Source organism: Phoxinus phoxinus, assembly GCF_949152265.1.
Source record: "Phoxinus phoxinus genome assembly, chromosome: 20".
NCBI lineage: Eukaryota > Metazoa > Chordata > Actinopteri > Cypriniformes > Leuciscidae > Phoxinus > Phoxinus phoxinus.
In genome coordinates this window covers 30202119-30228325 of record NC_136895.1, presented here as the reverse complement: position 1 = coordinate 30228325, position 26207 = coordinate 30202119, and the positions used below count along the sequence as shown (strand labels likewise).

The window sequence follows — 26207 nt, the reverse complement described above, 5'->3', positions numbered from 1 at the left end:
ACATATTTTTTTTTTTTTAGTGGGTTCTTCTGAAACCTGGTCCGACTGAACACTTCACATTAAGACTCTGTGCATGATTTACATCAACACACAACATGAAAGTACAACGAACTTAAACTTTCACAGCATTCACGACTGCTAAATGTACATTTTAAAAATACATTAACATAAAGTTGTATAAATTAACATGAATCAAAGACAAAAATAAAGGTCTTCTGCTTGCTGTACATTTCCTTATTTTAAAGTTTAGTGAAAACTGGGTAATTATCCCGGCCTCAACATCCTGAACATCCCATAAACACATTCCACTGGTAACAGATTATATTATATTTTTAGACTGAACTCCAACAAACGGCGACACTGGATTTCCTTAGCACTTGATTTATTCAAACAATGCCAAAGCCAGTCTCACAGAGACTACTTTGAATTACACACAATGCAATAAATAGACCAAAAAAACAAACAAACAAGATGTTTACCAACATATTGATACAAAAACAATACAGTAGTGCAATATAAACAAGTTATGAATGTTGGGATTCTTGCATTGTGGTTTTTTGGACATCGGTCGTTGAGGGGACTGAGGTTGCGACGCCCCGGCGACGAGTTGAAATGCTGTGCAAATCCATTTCCTTTTGTGTACATGGATCAGTTCAACTGGGGAATCTCCATTTGGAAGGAAACACACTCCCGAGAGTTCATGTTTGAAGCAGCGACATGCATTTACATCACCCACGTGTGAAGCCCTCGACGAGTTCGTGCGTGCTCGTTCCCAGCGCCTGAAGGATCTCCCACGATGCATTGCGAGTTATAGTCCCAGCCCTGAGTGAGAGGTTCTTAGCACCGTCTAATACCCCAGAACGATTATATAGCGCCCCCTTCAGGATGGGAGAGCGTCCCCACACTATAAAGTGCACTCCAACAGCAATCTCTTGAACATATTGCAACATATTAATAAGAACACATAACCACGCACACAAAAATCATGCATATTTTGGACCGTTTTCGTCAAGTATCGTGATTCGAGTCCTGAACGGAAATGCTCTTTTTGGGTTTGCGCAAACATGCGAGCACTTGTTTTTTTTTTTAGCCGTAATTTGGACATTTCGAAGCAATCCGGTTTAGATGCGTCAAACGTCACAATACAATAAAACTACTTTTTTTTAACAAATTTTTTTTTTTTTTTTTTCGGATTACGAAGAAACCTACGTTTCGGAATCACTTCGTCCCCGTAAGGTATAAAAAGACGAAACAAACTAAAGAAAGGCGTTAAATACCTGATGTGAGCATTTTTTCCCTGTGCATAGACTATACATACAGTAATACTAAGGGTTCGATTTTCTTCTTTTTTTATCGTTAAACCAAAACGCGGTTTTATATCGCAAACCCCTTGTACGAAGAAAAAAGAAAAATGGACGTCCAGAGGAAGAATGAAGCCGGAAAAAGAACGAGATAAAGGAAACAAGCGATCAAAAACACAAAGATTTCGGGAGGAAAACGGACGACATTTCTTCTGATGGTTCGTAAAACGGTTCCGATGAAATGATAAGAGATGAAATGCGTTCCCGCAGAAGAACCAGATGTTCGTTTTTGACACTCCTTCGAGACAAACCGGTTGTCTTTGGCTGTTCAGGGCGAGTCGCTGATGGAAACTGCTAATGAAAACACGCCAGCGGTTCGCTAAATCCATCAGCTTCCCGTTTGGTTCTTTACTTGGCAGAGTTTGGTTCTGGGTGCAAATAAATCCTTCCCAGCATTCCCTGTGGGCTTTTTTTGGTGTTGGTTCCAGAGTTCAGATGAAAATGCACACTCTTTATGTTTCTTTGTACCTGAAAACACAAAGAAAACCTGATTATCCGATTCGTCTGGTTTCACACAGCCAGGAACATCATCATGTGTGTGAAAGGAGCATTTACCCGCTTTGAACAGTGAATTCGGGAAGGGCTCCGAGAGACGTCAGCTGCTCTTCTAAGGCCACGATACGCAGGCCGATATAGCCAGAGGACAACAGGAGGAGAAACACCCTGAAGGACACACAACACGTCACTTTTCACACACTAAAACATGGAAAATAATATATAGATTTTATATTATATCATATTTTATGACTATTTTAGGAAATATTTTACAAAGCGTCTTTAGGAAATATGTAATTTTTATTTTTTATTTTTAGAAAATATTTGTATACATATTTCACAAAGTGGTTTTAGGAAATATTTAATTATTTCAGGAAATAAATATTTTGAATATTTTTTTATAAATATTTTACAAAGTGTTTTTAGAAAATATTTATATAAATTTTTAACAAAGTGTTTTAGAAAAATATATTATTATTATTATTATTATTATTATAGGAAATATTTAACAGAGTTTTCAGAAAAATAAATTATTATTATTATTATTTTAGGAAATATTTATATAAATTTTTAACAAAGTGTTTTTGAACAAATATATTATTATTTTAGGAAATATTTAACAAAGTTTTTTTTAGAAAAATACTTTAAATATTTATATAAATATTTCCTAAAATAATAATATATTTTTTCAAAAACACTTAAAAATTTATATAAATATATCCTAAAATAATAATAATAATACATTTTTCTGAAAACACTGTTAAATATTTCCTATAATAATAAGATATTTTTCTAAAAACACTTAAATATTTATATAAATATTTCCTAAAATAATAATAATAATTTATTTTTCTGAAAACACTGTTAAATATTTCCTATAATAATAATATATTTAACAAAAAACACTTTATTATTATTTTAGGAAATATTTATATAAATATTTAAAGTGTTTTTAGAAAAATATATTATTATTATAGGAAATATTTAACAGTGTTTTCAGAAAAATAAATTATTATTATTATTTTAGGAAATGTTTATATAAATATTTAACAGTGTTTTTAGAAAAATAATAGATTATTATTATTTTAGGAAATATTTATATAAATACTTAAGTGCTTTTAGAAAAATGTGTGTATAAAAAGACAGCAGGAGAAACGCGTCACGTCTCGCCCACTAAAAGCACCTTCACAAACCCTGAGGCGTTCACGCTTAAACCTCATTCCTGCGCATCATCAGCATGACCAGACTCGCCCAGTCATATTCACGCTGCTTATGATGATGCGTCACGCTATTATCTCGGGTAATATGATTGAACGCTACAGTATAGGTATTTTGGACTGGAATGATGCTGTTGACAATTAGATTAAAAATGAATAACGCAAGTAATAAAAGAGTAAAAAAAATGAGGTATGTTGTCCTCGCAGGTTTTCCATTAAATGAACAGATTTAATGAAATACATTTTTATTTAAATAAAAATTAAAACAATGCACCAAAACAGCAAAAGAAACCGCACTTTGTAGAATATTTTAAGTTTAATATTAATTTAAATATGTATATAACTACTTTATAAATATTTTTTTTGGACATACTGTATACATTTTCTTATGTTGACTTATTTTTTTTACAAATATTTTGTAAATATAAATATTTATATAAAAAAATATATATAAAAAGAAAATTGTTATTTTCTAAATAGTTATATTTTCCAAGTTAGTTTTATTTAATTTTGTATGAATCTATATTTAGTAAATTTCTAAATACTTTATACATGCATTTTAAATAAATATTTGTATAAATAATTTAATAAATATTTCTATAACCATTTCATTAATTAGTTAAGAAATATTGTATAAATGTTCTAAATTATTTAGTGATATATATATATATATATCACTAAATATATTCTAAATTTAGTATTTCCTACAAATAATTAAAAAAATATTTATACAAGCATTTAAAAAAATGTAAACAAATATTTTTTTTAAAGTTATACAAATGTTTACTAAATGTAGAAAATATTTGTACAGATATTTCCTTTAAAAAATATTTATAGAAATATTTCCTAGAAAATATTTGTACAGATATTTCCTTTAAAAAATATTTATAGAAATATTTCCAAAATAATTCTAAATAATTGTATTAAATATCGTATGAATGCCAATTCTTTAGTAAATATTTGCAACAATTTTGTTAATTTTGAGGAAATATTTATATGAATTATTTTTACTTAATATTTCTATAACTGCTAATAAATACATTTTCTAAAGTATATAAATATTTTTATAACTTTTTTAAAATTACATATATATATATTTTTTTATAAATACATCACATACTTAGTAAATATTTAGTAACCACTTGTATAAATATTTTACGAAATATTTGTGAGAATAATTTTTAGTACATATTTCTATAGCCATTTTATACATACATTTTCTAAATTTACTAGATATTTGTATAACGATTTGATAAATTATTAAAAATATTTATAAATGTACTTTTGTTTAAATATTTTTATATTTTATATACAATTTTAAAAATCTGTATGACTTTTCTAATTCATTAGTTTAAAATATTGTACAAGTGTAAATTCTTCAGTAAATGTTTGATAAATATGAATGTTCCTCTGGCGTGTGGACTCACAGGATCAGGTATACGAGGAGGAGTGTGTTGAGGTTGCTGACTTCTCTCTGGATCAGGAGCGATCGAGCTCGGTCCGTCACAGTCCAAACCCACGAACTTCCTGCGGGGACAGGAAGTAGAATCTCCGTCAGCCAATCAAACGCAACATAATGAAATCATAAACTCACAAGCTCATCCCGAGGACGTACCGGTGTTCTCGTCGGCCTGAACCGGTCCTGAGACCCTCACAGTCGGGATCGAACCGGCAGCGGGACTTTCTGAAACACAGAGAGAGAAGATTAGAGATAGGTAGATGGATGGATAGATAGATAGATAGATAGATAGATAGATAGATAGATAGATAGATAGATAGATAGATAGACACACCTCCAGTGAGTCTGGAGACGAGAAGCTCTGGTTGAGGACGCTCTCGGTTCACATCCAAAGAGTCGTCCAGACTCGACTGACTTGAGTTCAGCTGCACACACACACACACACACACACACACACACACACACACACTGCGTTAACACTCAATACTCATGCTGATACACACTGAACAATGGGTTTTAGGAAATATTTAAGAAATATTGTTTTAGGAAATATTTGTATAAATATTTTAAGGAAATATTTATATTTGTAAACATTTTACAGTGTTTCAGGAAATATTATTTTAGAAAATATCTGTATAAATATTTTACAAAGTGTTTTTAGGAAATATTTAATACTACTTATTTTAGGAAATATTTTGCAAAGTGTTTTAGGAAATTTACTTTTTTTTTAGGAAATATTTGTAAAAATATTTTACAGTGTTTTTAGGAAGTAATTAATTATTGTTTTAGGAAATATTTGTATAAATATTTTCCAAAGTGTTTTTAGGAAATATTTAATTTCCTAAAAACTAATTTACTAATTTTAGGAAAAAAGTACTTTTTTTTTAGGAAATATTTTATTATTATTTTAGGAAATATTATTATATATTTTACAAAGTGTTTTTAGGAAGTAATTATTGTTTTAGGAAATATTAGTATAAATATTTTAGTGTTTTTAGGAAATATTTAATTATTATTTTAGGAAATATTAGTATAAATATTTTACAAAGTGTTTTTAGGAAATATTTAATACTAATTTTTGGAAAATGTTACGTTTTTTAGAAAATATTTGTAAAAATATTTTACAGTGTTTTTAGGAAATATTTAATTATTATTTTAGGAAATATTAGTATATATTTTACAAAGTGTTTTTAGGAAGTAATTAATTATTATTTTAGGAAATATTAGTATAAATATTTTACAAAGTGTTTTTAGGAAGTAATTATTGTTTTAGGAAATATTAGTATAAATATTTTACAAAGTGTTTTTAGGAAATATTTAATACTACTTATTTTAGGAAATATTTAGCAAAGTTTTTTTAGAAAAGATACTTTTTTTTGGAAATATTTGTAAAAATATTTTACTCTTTAGGAAATATTTAATTATTATTTTAGTAAATACTAGTATAAATATTTTACAAAGTGTTTTTAGGAAGTAATTATTGTTTTAGGAAATATTAGTATAAATATTTTACAAAGTATTTTTATGAAAATATTTAATAATTGTTTTAGGAAATATGTATACATATATTTTAAAAAGTGTTTTTAGGAAACTTTCAATAAATTATTATTTTAGGAAGTATTTGTATAAATATTTTGGGAAAGCATCTCTCACCACGAGTTTGGGCGTGTGGTCGAAGCTGTTCTCGGCGGAGGAGAAGAGAGGGCTACTGTTGGCACTGCCGTCCTGGAGAACCAGAGATATGATGAGCACAGGAGACATTTTCCTCTGATATATAATCTTTTCTGATTCGTTATAAACCCCCTGTCTTGTATCTTTGTTTTCCTCATTATTTGTTCTACATTGTGACTGTTTCCTTCTTTGTTTATATAATGTTTTCAATAATAATAATCATCATAAGTCTCTCACCTCCAGCAATGGACAGACGGAGCACAGGAGTTTGTAACAGCTTTCTCTGTTCCTCAGAGACACGAACAGAAACTGCAACACACACAAGCGTATGTTCATCACACAATACAACACACACATGCGTATGTTCATCACACAATACATAAAAACAGGAAAATCCATTTCATATTTCGCTCCAGAATAATAATTAAGAAGAGAATTCATGTGATGAATCGGGACATTTGACTTTTGCATTGTGAAATTCCTATTATTTCCAATGATAAATTCTAATCTTTTATAAAGTGCATGTTAATTATTTTTTTAATAATTCGCTTTAGTACATTCTGCATAAAAAGTTACTAATATATTTTTTATTAATGCAAATATTTTTTTTAATTAGCATTAATCAGTACTAGAATACGTTTACATTTTCTTTTTGCAATTAATCAGTATGTTTCACTAAAAAAATACAGCAATATGTTTTTATTAAGTTTTTGGTATTAATTAGCATTAATCAGGACAAGTTTTTTTAAATCGTTTTTTTTATTAATTAAATTAACCATTTTTTATAATTTGCATTATTCAGTACATTTCACAAAGAAGTTACTAATACATTTCTTAATGAAACTAAAAATAATCATTAAAATTACTTTGATTTTTTATAAGCATATATTTTATAAGCATATATTACCGCTATTTTTTAATATGACTGGAATACATTTATTAATATTTTTTTTAATTAGCATTAATCAGGACAAAAAAACGTTCACAAAAAAAAAATACCATAATGTTTTTTAATACATTTTATTTATTAGCATTAATCAGTACAAGTTTCACTAATAAATAAAATAACAGCATTTTTAGATAAACTTACTGATTAATGCTAATAACAAAAATAATTATATATATTTTTTTTAAATAAATGTTATTTTATTTTTACAACTTATATTAATATTCAACAGCCTTTAAATGTCCATTCATTTTTCCGGTATGTTCGTGCATGATCCGGTTTAACCCCGCGTGTTCGTGCATGATCCGGTTTAACCACGCGTGTTCGTGCATGATCCGGTTTAACCACGCGTGTTCGTGCATGATCCGGTTTAACCCCGCGTGTTCGTGCATGATCCGGTTTAACCCCGCGTGTTCGTGCATGATCCGGTTTAACCACGAGTGTTCGTGCATGATCCGGTTTAACCCCGCGTGTTCGTGCATGATCCGGTTTAACCCCGCGTGTTCGTGCATGATCCGGTTTAACCCCGCGTGTTCGTGCATGATCCGGTTTAACCACGCGTGTTCGTGCATGATCCGGTTTAACCCCGCGTGGATCCGGTTTAACACCGCGTGTTCGTGCATGATCCGGTTTAACTCCGCGTGTTCATGCATGATCCGGTTTAACCCCGCGTGTTCGTGCATGATCCGGTTTAACCCCGCGTGGATCCGGTTTAACTCCGCGTGTTCATGCATGATCCGGTTTAACCCCGCGTGTTCGTGCATGATCCGGTTTAACCCCGCGTGGATCCGGTTTAACACCGCGTGTTCGTGCATGATCCGGTTTAACCCCGCGTGTTTGTGCATGATCCGGTTTAACCCCGCGTGTTCGAGCATGATCCGGTTTAACCCCGTATGTTCGTGCATGATCCGGTTTAACCCTGCGTGTTCATGCATGATCCGGTTTAACCCCGCGTGGATCCGGTTTAACACCGCGTGTTCATGCATGATCCGGTTTAACCCCGCGTGGATCCGGTTTAACCCTGTGTGTTCGTGCATGATCCGGTTAAACCCTGTGTGTTCGTGCATGATCCGGTTTAACCCTGTGTGTTCGTGCATGATCCGGTTTAACCCCGCGTGTTCGTGCATGATCCGGTTTAACCCCGTGTGTTCGTGCATGATCTGGTTTAACCCCGTGTTCTCGTGCATGATCTGGTTTAACCCCGTGTGTTCGTGCATGATCTGGTTTAACCCGGTGTGGATCCAGTTTAACCCCGTGAGTTCGTGCATGATCCGGTTTAACCCCGTGTTTTCGGGCATGATCCGGTTTAACCCTGTGTGTTCGTGCATGATCTGGTTTAACCCCGTGTTCTCGTGCATGATCTGGTTTAACCCCGTGTGTTCGTGCATGATCTGGTTTAACCCGGTGTGGATCCAGTTTAACCCCGTGAGTTCGTGCATGATCCGGTTTAACCCCGTGTTTTCGGGCATGATCCGGTTTAACCCTGTGTGTTCGTGCATGATCTGGTTTAACCCCGTGTTCTCGTGCATCATCTGGTTTAACCCCGTGTGTTCGTGCATGATCTGGTTTAACCCCGTGTGTTCGTGCATGATCTGGTTTAACCCGGTGTGGATCCAGTTTAACCCCGTGAGTTCGTGCATGATCCGGTTTAACCCCGTGTTTTCGGGCATGATCCGGTTTAACCAGGTGTGGATCCGGTTTAACCCTGTGTGTTCGGGACAGAAACTGACCTTGTCTCCGTCAGCGGTGCGGACAGAAATGGCGTTGGGAACGAGCAGCGCAGTGTTCTGCTTCTTCAGGACAGTCACACCGGAGACTGGGACGACCACCTGACACACACACACACACACACACACACACACACACTGTTAGACTGAGTTTATCCTTATTTATTATTTGCTGATTAAAAGTCTGAATTAACATGCACCAATACTACATTTTTCTAAATGTTATAATCATTTGCTAACTTCAATAAGCTCATTGTTTCTGCATTGTTTAAATTAATACTTTTTTTCGCTAAGTGTGATTTTGTACATGTACAAATATTGTATGTTCCCTCTGATAACAGATCACTCTAAATTGTAATATGGACTCATCGTTTCAAAGCAGCTTTACAGAAAATGCATGTGTATTGTGAAAAGCGTTTATTTTTATGTGAGGGATTATTACCTTAGTGTCCTTGAGCAGCACAGAGGAGAAGAAGCACATGTTGCTGTCGGTGATGAACAGACGCCCATGATAAGGCACTTCTTTCTGCAGCGCACAGATGTAGGCTGGAGAGAGAGAGAGAGATTTTTTTTACTTTAAGATCACTTTATTTACAAAACATTAAAGATATAATTTTTTTTGTAAAAAGCTAAAAAGCAGCTAGGAGCGCAATGGATTAAAAAAACTGTCTCAAGACTTAAATAACATCTTAGAAACACAAACACTCGTTTAACCCCGTAAGCCCCCCCCCCTTTTTTAATAGACATGAAAATGCACATTTCAAACTTAAATGGTTGTAATTCAAGAATGCTTTGGAATATAGATGTAAGATTGGTCTTGTTTTAAAGAAGACATTTGGCAGATTTTTGTAGAAGTGAAATAAATTAAGAAAGTTAAACAGAAAAAAAGTTATAGAAGTTTGAGTTTATGAAAATGTTACATTTAATAATTCATATTTTATATAAAATATATATATTTAAAACCTGGAGGACTCTAAAAATGCAAAAAATTAAATAAAAAAATCAGAGCAAAAAATCTGAACAAGTTGTATTTAAAATTTTAGGTTGATATAAGATATTGTTTGGGCGCAGTACCACACTTCTCCACTAGTGGACATTACTGCCCATATAAGGGCGTCTCCATTTCCATATGTTGTTTGAGTGATGTGAACTAATATTTTTTACACTTTTCATACAATTTATGACCTAGACATCCTATTCAGAAGTAGTGTTGTAAGTTTGGCAGATTTTGAAATGAATTAAACCTCTAAGAAACACAAGAAGATCACGTATGTGCATTATAGCTCGCTGCCACATCACTAATGCTGAATCTATTATTGTTTTCTTTATATTTAAAACATTTTCAGACATTTTTTTCTAAAAGAATTGAATGGATGCTATCTTCTGAACTCTTGGCATGAACACAAACTGAGGTTTCTACCATTCGTTCATGATTTTTCAAGCTCAAAAACAGCTGAACATCTGCAATCTCCCGGCTCAATGAAAACACATCCCTATTCCTCACCATGGAGCAAGTCCTCGCTTTCTGGGATTTCCGGGAAGAGTCTGTGGAATGTTTTGTTGTGCTTTACGAAACTCTGAGGAAAACGAGAGGAAACGGGAGTTTAGAACCGGTTTCATTCACAACATTGAAGTGTGGAGAAGAGTGAAGAAATGCAGTCGTACACTTCTGGAGTTCAGGCTTTCACTTCTCTCCAGCGGCCGGTCCACATCCAGCGTGTGAGACCTGACGAGACACCGCAGGAACAACATTATACACACGTAGAGCGGGAATATATGCGCATATTATATATAAACGTGTTTCTTTCTAAGAAATGTAAATATTATATACATGTATAGCGGGAATATATGCACATATTATATATAAACTTGTTTCTTTCTAAGAAACTTAAATATTATATACATATATAGCAGGAGTATATGCTTATATTATATAAACTTGTTTCTTTCTAAGAAACTTAAATATTATATACATATATAGCAGGAGTATATGCTTGTATATAATATTTAAGTTTCTTAGAAAGAAACAAGTTTATATATATGTATAGCAGGAACATATGCTTATTTTATATAAACTTGTATACAATATTTACATTTCTTAGAAAGAAACATATAGCAGGAGTATATGCTTATATTTTATATAAACTTCTTTCTTTCTAAGAAATGTAAATATTATATACATGTATAGCAGGAATATATGATTATATTTTATATAAACTTATTTTTTCAAAGAAAGTTTAATATATACATGTATAGCAGGAGTATATACTTATATTATATATAAACTTCTTTCTTTCTAAGAAATTTAAATATTATATACATGTATAGCAGGAACATATGCTTATTTTATATAAACTTGTATATAATATTTACATTTCTTAGAAAGAAACATATATAGCAGGAGTATATGCTTATATTTTATATAAACTTATTTTTTTCAAAGAAATGTAAATATTATATACATGTATAGCAGGAATATATGCTTATATTTTATATAAACTTATTTTTTTCAATTTTTTTTACATATTATATATATATGTATAGCGAGAATATATGCCTAGATTTTATATAAACCATTTTTTTTCAAAGAAATGTAAATATTATATACATGTATAGCAGGAATATATGCTTATACTTTATATAAACATATTTTTTCAAAAGAAATGTAAATATTATATACTAGCAGGAATATATGCTTATATTTATATAAGCGTTTTTTTTTTAAGAAATGTAAATATTATATACATATATAGCAGGAGTATAGGCTTATATTTTATATTAACATTATTCATGCTAATATAAATATTTAAAGTATTTTTTGTAAATATTATATACATGCATAATATTCATATATTTTATATACTTTTAATTACTTTTTTTTATTTTTTATTATCAAATGTTGTTTTCTATTTTAAGAATTAAACTGACAAATTTCTGACATTTAAAAAAATCCCTTATTTAAAAAAAAAAAAAACATTAGATATAAATTTAAAGAAAAGAAATTCTCATTGATAAAAAAAAAAAAATGTGATAATTATATTTACCTAGCATATCTAAAATGTGACTAATTAAATGTATTTAAATAAATAAATATACACATACAATAATATATAATTTCTATATAATTATTATTATTTGTTTTTTGAATTTTTGATTCTTTATCCGTTCATACATATCCACCAGTTTGGCAGCGATCCTCACAGTGTGTGTTGGTCTGTTTAGGAACAGCAGAAGCGGTTAAAGACACACACACTCGTGAGGGTTTCGCACTGAGCGGTGTGTGTTGGTCTGTATAAGAGCACACACACACACACTCGTGAGGGTTTCGCACCGAGCGGTGTGTGTTGTACCTGGGCAGGACCGGCCGGCTCAGGCTCTTGGGCTGCGGTTGGATCTCCAGCTGGTTTTCCTCCAAGCTGTACGCTTTCCTGCTTCCCAGTTTAGCTTTCGTCCTCCCCTTCTTCACCTTCCCGGGGATCGTCCCAGCGTCCACCGAGTAACTGTGAAAACATCGGAAAACCATCGTCAGCCTCATTGCGATCCATCCGTGTGACGTTCCCCTCGCTCCGTTCAAACCGTACACACCGATCTGCCTTTACGAGAGCCGTGAACACACAGACGGAAGGCTCCTATTGGCCATCCGTCGATTTAACAAGGTCAATACCAGGAACAAGTCGTCAGATCACTCCGGTTTATGAGTTTCTCTCAGTGTTCTGGTTAAACAGAGTCAAAGTAAACACTACACACACAGTTTGACCTCTAGCACAGATCAAACGCTCGTCCAACTCGTCCATACCTGTACAGATTAACTCCATGCCTGCGAGACAATCGCAAACCCAGAGATCTTTGCATCCTGAAGAGTGAGACACAAGCAACACAACCGGCCTCAAGCCATCGCACTGGGGCAATAAACCCAGCCCGCGTCTAGACCACAAGCCAACCTGAGCACGGATCTCCGGGAGACGCTTCACTTCCCCGTATGCAAATGAGCGTGGGCGGGGCTTGTGACATCAGATGGTGTGAGTTGATGATGTAATGAAACACCTGCATGTGGAAACAAGTCTAAACGCACTTCAGATCGAGAGAAGAACAGGAATACAAGTCAAATCTGTATTTATTTTCTACTAGTGCAAGGAAATATTTGGACTAATATTTGGAAAATCTGAAAAATGTTCACATATTGTAAAAATATGATGGTGTTTTGCCAGTTGACAAGTTTATCCATGCATCATATTTGTACTCTTTTAAAACGGTTTTAATTTTCCTTTTATTTTGTGATTATTTTAATTCCTTTCTGTGTAAAGCACTATGAATTACCAGTGTATGAAATGTGCAATATAAACAAACTTTTTTACCACTATTGGATTATGAATATCTGCTTTATATGAACGCCCCAGTACATTATATATATATATAAAAAAAAAAATTGAAAAAATATATAATAATAAATATATATATTAGGGCTGTCAAAAGATTAATCGCGATTAATCGCATCCAATATAAAAGTTTGTGTTTACATAATATATGTGTGTATACTGTGTATAATTATCTATATAAAAACACACACAAACAATCATGTATATATTTAAGAAAAATTGGTTATATTTATATATAATATAAATTATATAAATGTATATACAGTATATAAATGCAATTATTCCTTAAATATATACATGAATGTGTGTGTATTTATACATAATAATTCTACACAGTATACACACATATATTATGTAAACACAAACTTTTATTTTGGATGCGATTAATCGCGATTAATCTTTTGACAGCTCTAATATATATATATATATAATTTATCATCGCTCTTTACGTTTCATTACTGGTTATAATACATTTGATTTAAAGGCGCCTCTGTACAGGGATACACAAGACATTTAAAAGCCGCAAAAGAAAATAAATAAAGCCGATCAGCCATCTTTCTAATACTCGAAGTTTTAATTGGCATTGTTTTATTAATAAGTCTATTTGTGGTCTACTTCCTTACTCGTCTCTCTGCGTTTCCAATACAAATGTTCGCTACAATATTCGTTCTGATGATTTGTTTAATCGCAAAGTTCCTCGGTGTGGCAGAGCTAGGGGGAATAAAGCCTTTAAATAAATATATAATGCTCGAAATAAACATTTTAAAGTGGACTACGCTTCCATAAACAAGTTTAAGTCGCTTTTAATACATTATAAATGTGTTTTATCCTTTTGTGATCCTCGATTATGTTATTTTTTATTATTATTTTGTCCCCCGTTTTTTTCCTTCTCTCGCTCTCACTTATTTTATATTGATTTGATGTATTTTGTGTAGTTGTCGTGAGTATTGGATGTATGTGTGTGTGAAGTGTGTGTTATATGTGAAGCACCGTGAGTAATGACTAATTGGCCCCATTAGAAAAAGCTCTTAACAAACAAACAAAAGAAAAGTACAGCTGCTTTATTTGCCGAGTCACTCTCGTAATAGAGATTTTCATAACCTGGTCAAACAAAAAATTCTATAAAGCCAGAGGAAATGAAACTCAGGTAAAACCACAAACATTTATCTTAAAACATCCAATTTGGTGTCTACATGTAAACCACACACACACATATATATAGATATATACACGCACGGGTATATCTGTGGCAACAACTATACATTATATGGGTCAAAATTATAAATTTTTCTTTTATGCCAAAAATCATGAGGATATTAAGATCATGTTCCATGAAGATATTTAGTAAATGTCCTACCGTAAATATATAAAACATGTATTTTTGTGAGTGAATGCAGCACAATCGTGAACATAAATGCACAACTTTAAAGGAGATTTGATCAATGTTTACATTTTTTTGCTCCTCAGATTCCAGATTTTCAATAGTTGTATCTCGACCAAATATTGTCCTATCCTAACAAACCACACATCAATGGAAAGATGATTTATTCAGCTTTTATATGACGTATACATCTCACTTTCTAAAAATGACCCATGTGACTGGTTTTGTGGTCGAGGGTGACCGCATTCAGATGTATGACTCCAGCAGGACAAAGGTGTTGAAATATATATAGGCTAAAAGACATCATGTGATGTACAATAACAACACTTAGGCACGCGAGCTATGCATCACTCCACAGCTTCCAGATACACCGGGCGTGACGACGACTTATTACTTTCAAAGACAACGGACGGACACATTCCTGAGTGTTTTAAGACTATTTTAAGTATTTTAAGACTGGCGAGGATTAGATGACGCATTTTAGAGAATTTAGCCAACTTTAGTTTGGTTGTTTTTGTCTTGAATTCTCCAGATATTAAAGCAAACACACACACAGTCAAAAACAGGAAACACACCTAAAAAGTTGACGGTACACAAGTCGTGCCAAAGATGAAAAATGTCGACTGACGTTAATCGCTAAAGAAACTTCTGCGGCGCCGGCGTATCAACATATGAAGAGTTATAAATACAATGCGACAAATTGGTTGCAGCTCATATTTAAATGTATACATTTGAGCAATCCGCAATATCTACAACAGCTTCTGCTGCCGTATTCAACTCATAACTTTAGGCATTCTACACAATATTTATATTTCATATATTAGAATAATAATAACTTGCCTTCAAACATACGATCTTTAACATCATTATACAGATTTAAAAATAGTTTGTCTTATTTTTTTAAATAAATTTTTTTTCAAAGAAATGTACATATAATCATATATTCCTGCTATACATGTATATAATATGTACATTTCTTTGAAAAAAATCTGTTTATATAAAATATAAGCATATATTCCTACTATATATGTATATCATATTTTAATATCTTGAAAAACGTTTATATAAAATATAAGCATATATTCCTGCTATACATGTATATAATATTTTATATAAACTTATTTTTTTCAAAGAAATTTAAATATTATATACAGCAGGAATATATGCTTATATTTTTTTATTAACATTATTCATGCTAATATAAATAAAGTATTTTTTGAAAATATTATATACATCATTTATTTTAACTGTAAAGAAAATTATCAAATGTTTTTTTCTATTTTAAAAATTAAACATGTGATTCAGCCAAATTTCTGACATTTAATTTTTTTTTTAGCTAAATTGTTCTAGTTTTAGATGTTGATATACATGTATATAATTTACAAGCCACTATATATATATATATTTTTTTTAATCTATGCTATGTATTTGTTGGCAAGTATCCTACAGTATGTGTGGCTATCAAGTGGTTGTATTCACTTAAATACTTATTATTTTTGTAGTGTGTTGATTGTGGTATTGTTTACTACTTATTATTCTATTGTAATGTGATTTGTCCCTTGTTCTGTATTGTATTGTAAACTAGGACCCCCTCGAAACCAGATGGTTCATCTCAAGGGGTTTATCCTATTCAATTAACTTATCTAAATAAATAATAAAACTTAAATTTTCTTCACTTTCACTCTTTTGGGGGTAAAAATGAGCAAGTTTTTGACAGATTGCATGAAATTCGCATCTGTACGAGGAAGTGAACGCAATTAAAAACAACGAACTTAAACACCAGTTGGACAAAACTTGAGGATTAAAAGGTCTTAGAACAAAACAACAACAACATACCATGTAAAAATACTATAATAAAACTTAGACCCAAAACGTAAACGCATGTTTCACTCTTTTGGGGTAAAATTAGCATGTTTTTGACAGATTGCATGAAATTCGCATCGTGACAAATGCGTTTAAGAAATTAAAACAAGTATTGCAAAACTATTCAAAACACCTAGTGATAGTCAGATCAGTTTTTTTGTGCCAAATCCTCTAGGTAGAGCCTTTTTTTTTGGTTATTTTTCAGTATTTGGGTAGTTTTTGTGCTTCTGGCTCAGATATAACTACCCAGGGGTTGAGTTATTCACCGCCGGCTTTGTGCGACCTCTTCAAAACACAGCAATGCAGCCACGTCAAAACTGTTGCATGTCTTCTGCAAAATACAGGTTTGTGAACATTTTTTTTGTATCTATAAATACGTTATTGTTCTGTATATCGTTTCATTTTCAACAAAGCAACATACGGGGGCGCGATGTGAGTCACTTACACGAGTGTTGCGTCAATCCTCCTTACACGCGATGGAAACGCCTGATGCCTTGCATAACATTTGATCATTTTATTCAAAAATATACAGAATTTAAATGTGTTAAAATATGTTCTCAGGACTGTACACTGATCGTTTATGGACAGGTTATGGAGTCAGTCACGGCATATTTCGGCTACGAGTGAAACCCAGGTGTTTTAAAGTATATCAAATATACACAAAAAAATGCTGGGTTGTTTCAACCCAATTTTGGGTCAAATATGTACAAACCCAAACGTTGGGTTAAAAATGTAATATAAAAATGTAACCCAACGGCTGGGTTTGTCCATATTTGACCCAATATTGGGTTGAAACAACCCAGCGTTTTTTAGAGTGGTAAAATATGATTGAAAATAAAGGAATTATCATGCAAGCCAGTGGTTGCATCGAGTATTTTTTTTAAAGGTTTAGAGGATTTAAGTTAAGACATTAATTCATGTATGAAGTAAAAATTAAACTATGCTGGGTTAAATCAACCCATTTTCCTGGGTTAAATAAACAATCCAATTTGCTGGGTAAAATGACCCCAAAATGTGTTCTGTCCTATATTTACCCAGCCGTTGGGTTGAAAACACCCAATTAACTATAAATAAGTAGTATTATGTTAAAATATGTTCTCAGAACTGTACACTGATCGTTTATGGACAGGTTATGGAGTCAGTCACGGCATATCTCGGCTACGAGTGAAACCCAGGTGTTTTATAGTATATAAAATATACTATACTGTAAAATATGATTGAAAATAAAGGAATTATCATGCAAGCCAGCGGTTGCATAGAGTATTTTTAAAGGTTTAGAGGATTTAAGTTAAGAGATGAATTCATGTATGAAGTAAAAAAAACAACAACAACTAGTATTACAGTAAATTAATCACCTATGCTGGGTTAAATCAACCCATTTTCCTGGGTTAAATGACCCCAAAATGTGTTCTGTCCTATATTTACCCAGCCGGTGGGTTGAAAACACCCAGTTAACTCAGTTTTTTAAGAGATGTAGTAAACCACATTTCTTACAGTTCACTTTCCAGAACACAAGCTGTAATTCAGGTCAAGTGAGCATTTCCAAGCCCATCTGCGAGTCGTTTTCCGCACGTCTGAGCCCGAGGTCGAGTTGTGTATTCTGGCCATTCGGGGAATCTGCTGCCCCGGTGTGGCGTTTGCAGGAAACACAAGTGGAAACACTCCTCAAAGGGCATATAGTCTTTAGTACATGAAAACATGTGAACTGTTTGGCAAGCATTATATAATTCAAACAGTAAGGTTTGACATTTGGCATTATTGACATTATAACAATACTAAAGGATCTAGAGATCCTATTTGCACACGTAATGCTGTTTACACATCTATTAACTCCATTACGCTGAGCTTGCACTACATTATCTCATGTACAGCGATCTTCTATTTAGCCTCAAGACACGCAGTGATTGAAAACGAAGACAATGAGCATCAAATATCCCCTGCTGATTCACTCAAATGCTGAAGATAAAGCTCGACGGATATCTCTAATCTAGTTTAGCACCAAACAGTGGCGTGAGAAGCTTCATAAATATGCCAAACAAGGAAATGTGTTAAAGTTCAAGGCCTGTTCCCAGCAATAAACTTTCATCATGCTTCCCTTTGTGCGGAGAATGAAAGTACATTCTTTGGAAATGACCTAAAAAAAAAAAAACTTTCTTCCTTTACGAATAAAGACGGACTTTGATTCCATGAACTAATTTGTTTCTAGTTCAAAAGTAGCAACAATATTGGCCCTTTTTCCCGTAAGTTGTTCAGATTCAATCCACTAGCATCAAGAATAAATCAAAACATGTCGGCTCAATGACGTATTCCCAGCCGCTTCCCCACACCGCTCACGACTACATCCCCGCGTTACAACCGTCTCCTACCTTCTCAAATCCTCACACACAGCCGTGTCCATGCGACTCGAGTCCCTCTCGCTATCCATCGCCACGTCTTCCCAGCTCCTGGACTTTACTGAACCACTTTAAACCAGTCGCTGAGCACTGAGGTCTAAAGGTTTGCTTTACAGCCGCTCCGTTACACAAGCTCGATCAGGCCTTCGGGAAAAACTGAGATAATGAAGCACGAGGAAGTTAAAGTTGTAGCCGAGGGAGGGCTAAAGCCGTCCTCTCCGCCGGCCCACTCTTCTCACCAGCCGGGGTTTCCTTGGAAACGCGTGGAGGAGTGGGTGATGGAGGCATCCCATAATAATAGCCCCATTTAAATACCATTGAAAGAATGCAAACTACTGAAGACATCCAAACAAAGGCCCACCTACTGTCTTTGTGATGGGGTAGATGGTCAACAAACCTAAAGAAAGACCTCCACAACGCCAGGCGATTCAATGCAAACATCTGACCAATGTTGGAAGCTAATTATAGATTAAAACGTACATTTTTCTTCAGTATGATGACCTGAACCGGTTTATGACTGAACCTGAACCTGAATATGCCGTGACGAGATTTATTGTGTAGGCTATAGTTCACACAAAATGAAAATCACTGAGAATTTAACAAGTTTTCAGAGTTTTAGTGTCAGTACTACATTAATCTGGTTTAATATAATGTATAATAATGCACTGGGGGAATATTAGTTGGTCCTGATAATGCCAAATGTCTGATGTTACCAGTAAAAAGTGCCTACATTATTTTAAATATATCTAGTCAGTGAAAGAGAAACATATTAGTCTAAAATAATTCTGTATTTTCTGCTTCAGAATCATGAATATTGTTATTCTGGTGTCTCGATTGTCCTGTGCGTTGGGTTTCAAGCACCAAGTCCAAGACTATTAGTTTACACACACACAATGTAATAACAAATTTAGCATTTTAATCAACAGTAACAATTTTTTAAAACCTTTTACCATATGTCTTGGAGTATCGCAATAATATCATGAGTTCAGTATCGTGATGTATATCGAACGTGACATCAGGGTCTCGTTACACCCCTATTTCTAACGGATACTGATTTTGAGAGTGCAAAAAAAAGCTATTATAATTAAATCATCAATTCCAAATCTACACAAATGCAAAATCATACATGGAGGAAAAACAAAACTGGTAACCAGACACGGCGTAACAGTTAATCAACAACCAAGATTTCTGATTTCTGTTAAAAGTTTAACTTTTCTCAGTCCAGGTACAAGGGGAACCAACACAATAACACACAATTAAAACACAGTAGGAATAAGTGTTGACCAAAGTCATGCTGTACACTGGTAATTCACACTTGCCACCATTTTAAGTAGAGATGCTCCGATCAGCATTTTTGGAGCCGATCAACAAAAACATTATCTGCCGATCACAGAATGGCATTTTTTTCAAATCTATAATCTAGCAGAGTTTGCACCATTTGTAGAAATGAAACTAACTATGAGGTGACAAGAACGATTTCTTTCTGAAACAACCAATTATGCAAAACATCCCATAACCAGTAGGTTGTTTATCAGACAGAAATTCATGAAAGAACTTTTGGAAGTCAAATTTAAGACCGTTTCAAAACATTTTAAAACCATATTGAAATTTAAGACCTACACGACGCATTCAGCAAATAACAAATAAGATTAGTAGCATTAATATGCACTTTTTGTTTACATAAGCATTAAAATAATAACATAAAAAAGGATGGCTAGATTTTAAAAGAGTGTCTTGCAACATGTTATCTACTAACATGTACAAGTGCAAATAAAGTTGACAAAAAAGGTTTTATAAAAAGATATTTCAGCCTTTAAATATTTTTTTTATAAAATAGAATGAGTCAAAAAAAAGATAAATTACTGTCTTTTACAATGCACATTATCTTATCTTTTATTATTAACAGTAAAATTTGGTCCGATTTTCCCATGCACTGCGCTCTCCACGACGACAAATCATTTTTAGTCGCTTTTGCGGAATTCTGAAGTTTAGATTTTTTTTAACCTCGCTTTTTACTTTTTTGCTACTTTGTAATGACTTTCTGCGGCCAGCGTTTCTGGAAATGAACAAGGGTAAAACCTTTTTTAGACCCAATTTAATGAAATGTAAGACCTCAGATGAAAATCCGTTCGAAGATGCCTAATCATGTTAGTGGTGTTAAAATGCCGTTGGTGGCTTCCACCTCGAGGGATTTCAGATTTCAGACACTTTGAAATCATGATCGGCGGCCGATCAATCGGAGCATCACTAATTTTAAGATGTTGGCCACAACAATATCCAATTCAATTACCATTGAACCTTTTCTCCGTCTAACACCCGACCTCCTCCTAGTGCCACGACAAATTAAATCATTATGAATCATCCCTGGCCAAACGTAGGCTACATTACACAAGCTTTTAACGCTCATGTCTGACAATGAAAACCCATTAGCTCACTGGTGAATCACTGAAGATAGCGTGAAGATGCTTGTCCAGGCCATTAAAAAACAAAGTCTTCAAATCTTAGTCTCAAGTTCTGCCAGTTCATTTCTATCAGCACTCTTTAATAAACAAGACGCCATGTTCTAACGGAGAAGATTAAGTGAGCGTTTTTGGAGCACACTAGTATAACATCAGCATAACATGATATTGAGAATATCAGGTCAGTTTTCATTACATAAGCAGAAGATCTTCACGCTCTGAAAGACACGAGGGCACTAGATCACCATTGGTGGATGGAAGGGAGGAACTGCCGACTGAATGCGATTCAAGCTTGCTGCCAAGAAGCCAACATGTAAATCAGAGAGCGACAGGTTGAATTGTGCCAGCGTTGCACACCAGGAAAACCATAGATCGCTTTCAAGTTAGAGCAAGACATGCATTTCCCTGCTGACAAAATGAATGGACTAGAGCGGAAACGGGGAGAATACGGTCAAACCACATGTAAAGAATTGAAGGTTGTTGTGATAAATGATCTGAGTGGGTGTGTGTAGAGAAAATGTTGTGTGTTAACCACATTATAACTTCCGTTGAGCTATACCATAAAGGCCTATGCCTCTAAAAAAAAAACAAAAAAACAATCTAAACATTAGGGCTGGGTTTCGATTCAAATTTCAAGAATTGTTTCATATCCTGATTTTCAAGATCTTGAATCGATTATCATTATTCAATTCGATCCGATCTGATATTTTTAAAATCAAAAGTTTTAACTGTTCATGAACAATCAAGTGTTTGTAGTGTTACCAACTAAACGGGAGATAAAACGTGTTTTATTTGACTTGACTGTCCTTTTATTTAATCCAAAACTGCGTTCATATTTAAAAGGCCTTTTAAACTAGATACAACCGCACACGATACCACTTTAGGGGCCGTTCACATATCGCGTTTTATGCGCGTGCAAATTCAGTGAGAAGCACTTCAATGCATCTCAACAGGTCATGTGACAAAAACCAGCGGCCTTTCCGTAACAACATGGAAAGCTCGGCCGAACAGCTGATCATCGCTGTACAGGGCGGCTTTTTATTTATCATCTCAATGAATATATCTAGTAGTGAAGCTAATGCAAGGGCTAGAAATCAATTAATTATTTGATGATACTTCCTCGTCATCATGGAGAGCGCAGTTTGCACCGTTTTCTCCTCTCCACAAGCGCGTGCTTTCCCGTTGCGTCTGTCGTTGCTATGCAACCATGAACAGAGGCGCGCCTGGAAAACGAATTTGCACACGCAATGTGAACGGCTCATTCCTCCTTTATTGTCAACAAGTGGATTCAGAGAAACCGCATTAGCAGCGCCGCCGGTCGCCATGTCTCAGTGTGTTTATGGGTAAAAATGTAGGCCTGTTATTAAATCGATCCTCTGAGTTACGGATCGATCTTTAGAAATGAATATGAAAATCGATTCAGAATTGGTGAAGTAGACAGCCCTACTAAACATAGAAACTACAAGAAGAGGGTGGAGATACAAAGCACAAATAAAGCTTCCAAACTACACTAGGATTTGGTCTCAAGATTACCCAACGATAAAAAGGGCACATGCCATGTTAACTCTAAGTGAGACTCTTAAAAACTGGTGTAATCTTGAAACCAGAGTTAATGACAACAAAGAAGGCGTAGGATGAGGATCGAGCCACATGGTCCGATCAGAGCCAACACCAATCCCTGTCGGCAAACAACAGCTTGTCACTTGTGGGAGGGGGCCAACCCTTCAACACAGAGGACATTTGTGCAAGTCATGTGATTTTCAATGCATCAGTCTCACTTCCTCAATGTAACTGCTCTAAACAGAGAGGTCTTTCTTTCTTTCCATGGACCAATCCAGTCCAAAAGACGACTGGAAATTCCATCCGAGAATCACATGAAACTGATCATATCTCGTTCTTTTGGCACAAATATGTCATGGGGGAAATGCAAATCTTCAGTAGATGTAAAGGTCATGGATATGTCATGGGTTATTTTAAGTGGATTTCACCAATTCAGGGAGAAATGCTTCTCGAACTGGAAGATCGAGACGTTTGTCGATTTAACATGGTAACAGAGAATCAAGAATTGTGCTGGGAAATTATGTATTTAATGGAAAGATAGCTTATGCGCAAAATCTGGAAGTCTATGTTCACTAAATTGTATGGTTGCGATGGATTGTATGTTGTTTAATGTCTTTTTTTTTTTTTTTTAAATTGGACTTTGAGTCTGTAATAAAGTTTGATTGATTGATTGATTTTGATTGATCACATGTTGCTCCAAGCTTCTAAAAAATAAATCTAAAATTAACAAAGCGATCTTGTTGAAATTACTCATGGGAGAATAACTAACCCGAATGACCTCTCAACTTAGTTGTTAGCCGTTTCTTGTGTAAGACTGAGTTTCCAAAGAAGTTGTGCAAGGCCACAATTATAGCTTTATGTCCTTTACCGGTTATCTATGTGAACGATAAGTGGTCAAGGAATTCTGGGGCCCATAGTTTTCTTTACAAGGCCCGGAGAAGCTAACACAATTCCAGTGGGAAGCAAAATTAGACCAGACAACCTTTCCACACCTGGAACAAGCTTTCGGGCTAAAAATAGAGCGCCGACCGATAACATGAGCCACATGTGTTGGACCACCAATACAATGGACGGCCCATGAGATCATCTGGAGAAACGCTTGTCAATCTAAACCACTTATGAGGCATTGTGATGTAATGACGGCATTTAGCGCATGCCGTAATTTGATTATGACACATTCCAGCTCCAAATTACATTTAGAACCACCATTAAAGGCAAAACAGTTTGGCCAAGAAAGAGGTCAATTCGTATTTAAATTGCCCAAGTGAATGGAAAACTCACGCCTTGATGAAGGTTACGAATTTAGAGCATAATTGTGATGATGATTGGTTTGTTTACGTCACAATCACAGATGAGGGTAACGTCCATTCATGTCGGATCACACTACACAGGTAGGTAAGAATATCTGGATATAATATATGCGAAGGTATATTATATTTTCCATCCAATGACTGAATGATACTCAGTCATAAATAACTCAGCGATTGGAAAATGTGAGGCAGGGAAATCAGCTCTAGTCTAAAACTAGCTCAGTAATACCTGTACATTAGCATGAGGGATGTGATCCATTTACAATACCGGCTTAACGACTCTAATACCAACACAAACCATGAGTACACATAAAAGGCAGATATTACATTATGCTCCAGGGCTAGTTTTTAGGCGTTTGGACGTTTACAAGGTGGATGACAAGCTATACACACCATGATAATACCATAGTTCCCCTTACAACACATGAATTTCACAAGTGACCACATATGTTTTTGCATATGTGATGTTCATGTGTTTTTTCTGTAACGGTCATACATACTGGCATGGTACATGTCAAAAAACTATGGTATTATTGTGGTGCATATGAAAACCGGGATGTAATATAAACATTGTATTCTTAAGAGTAACAAAAATGTACTTTGGCAGTACAGTAGTGATTGTATTAAAGAACACCATGGTAATTCAAATTTAAAATAGTATTGAATGGTACATGTAGGCTACTTCAAAATAGAAAGTGCAACTATGGTAAATTAAAAACAACACATTGGCACTTTTAGTAAGGGATGTAAACACCGTGGTTTAAATAAAAATACCATGGTATTAACACCTAATGTCATCACTGTACCATGGTAGTACCATAGTAAAAGGAATGGAATAAAACAATAACATGTGTATTTTATGTGTAAAACAAGTTAGTGCGAAAAATTATAAACATAATTATACTATAAAGACACATGAAGTAGCAATTAAATAATCTCTAATCTATATTTGAATAAGATAAATCAGTCATCAGGAAGCAATAATGTCATCACGCACGCGAGCGTCACACTCACACACACACTCACACACACACACACACACACACACACACACACACACACACGGTGGATTGCGACTATAAAATAACATCCTTCTGACCTATATCATTGCAAAACGTACACATCACATAATCTGCTCACAGCAAACACACCAAGACCATATAGTTACAATATAAACACAACATTAACATATTTAAATGAGCTGCGCATATTGTACTGTCGGATGTCGACAGCTGACAACGGTCACTCACCTCTCCTTCATTAAATGCTTGATTCGCGAAATGGCGCTCTCGTCGATCTTTCTCAGAAATGTTTTCAATCTCTCCCTCTTATTTTCCAGCATTCTTCCTCTACACAAACCGACACACGCCGACAAATACACGCCGTTTAACGGGGATGCGATGCTCCGGTGTCTCTCCGGCTTCCCATGAGCGCGACCTGATTAACAAAATGAGATGAAATCGGACCAAGTGCTGAGGGCCAATCAGCGCGCATCTGATCAGTCGCGCCGCCCAATCACGGCGCGGCACTAGAGTTTGGACTCCTCCCATGCCCTTTTATGGACAGGACGCGTGTCTGCATGCAACGTGGTGGTGGGGTGAGGAAGTCTGGGTGGGGAACTGTGTTGAATGGATGATTATACACTGCGCGTCTGTTTAACGGACTGACTGGGCTTGTGTTTTTACATGTTTTCAGACGGTCATGAGCTTTAACACATTATGCGTGTCTAAATAATCACTAGAGGTGGATTTGAGACTAAATAGACTAAAAATGTAATGAATGTAGATACATTAACAGGTTGCATATAAATTGGTCTATGTGACACTTGTTGGTATATGTAATATATAGTGAATATCTATCTATCTATCTATCTATCTATCTATCTATCTATCTATCTATCATCTATCTATCTGTTTTTCATAAGAATGTGAATGAAACACTGCTACATTATTTAGTAATTAAATCATGCTCTTCTGCACAAAACTTCCA

At 34.3% G+C, this 26207-nt stretch overlaps 1 protein-coding gene across 3 annotated transcripts; it reads right to left on the bottom strand.

Annotated features, from left to right (window-relative positions):
* Positions 1-368: 368 nt before the first annotated feature.
* LOC306989018 (GRAM domain-containing protein 2B) lies at positions 369-25708 on the bottom strand. Of its 3 annotated transcripts, none has more exons than XM_079594297.1 (13): positions 25469-25708; positions 12227-12376; positions 10542-10602; positions 10381-10453; positions 9319-9422; positions 8880-8978; positions 6441-6512; positions 6186-6257; positions 4867-4957; positions 4689-4757; positions 4501-4600; positions 1917-2024; positions 369-1829 (listed from the first exon to the last, which is right to left on the bottom strand). In XM_079594297.1, the coding sequence occupies exons 1-13, from the start codon at positions 25558-25560 to the stop codon at positions 1814-1816; spliced, it is 1107 nt and encodes a 368-aa protein (XP_079450423.1). In that variant the 5' UTR covers positions 25561-25708; the 3' UTR covers positions 369-1813. The 3 variants fall into 3 exon arrangements, with proteins under 3 accessions (XP_079450423.1, XP_079450424.1, XP_079450425.1); XM_079594298.1 differs by lacking the exon at positions 25469-25708 and adding an exon at positions 18863-19094; XM_079594299.1 differs by lacking the exon at positions 25469-25708 and adding an exon at positions 12673-12922.
* Between the last annotated feature and the right edge of the window lie 499 nt (positions 25709-26207).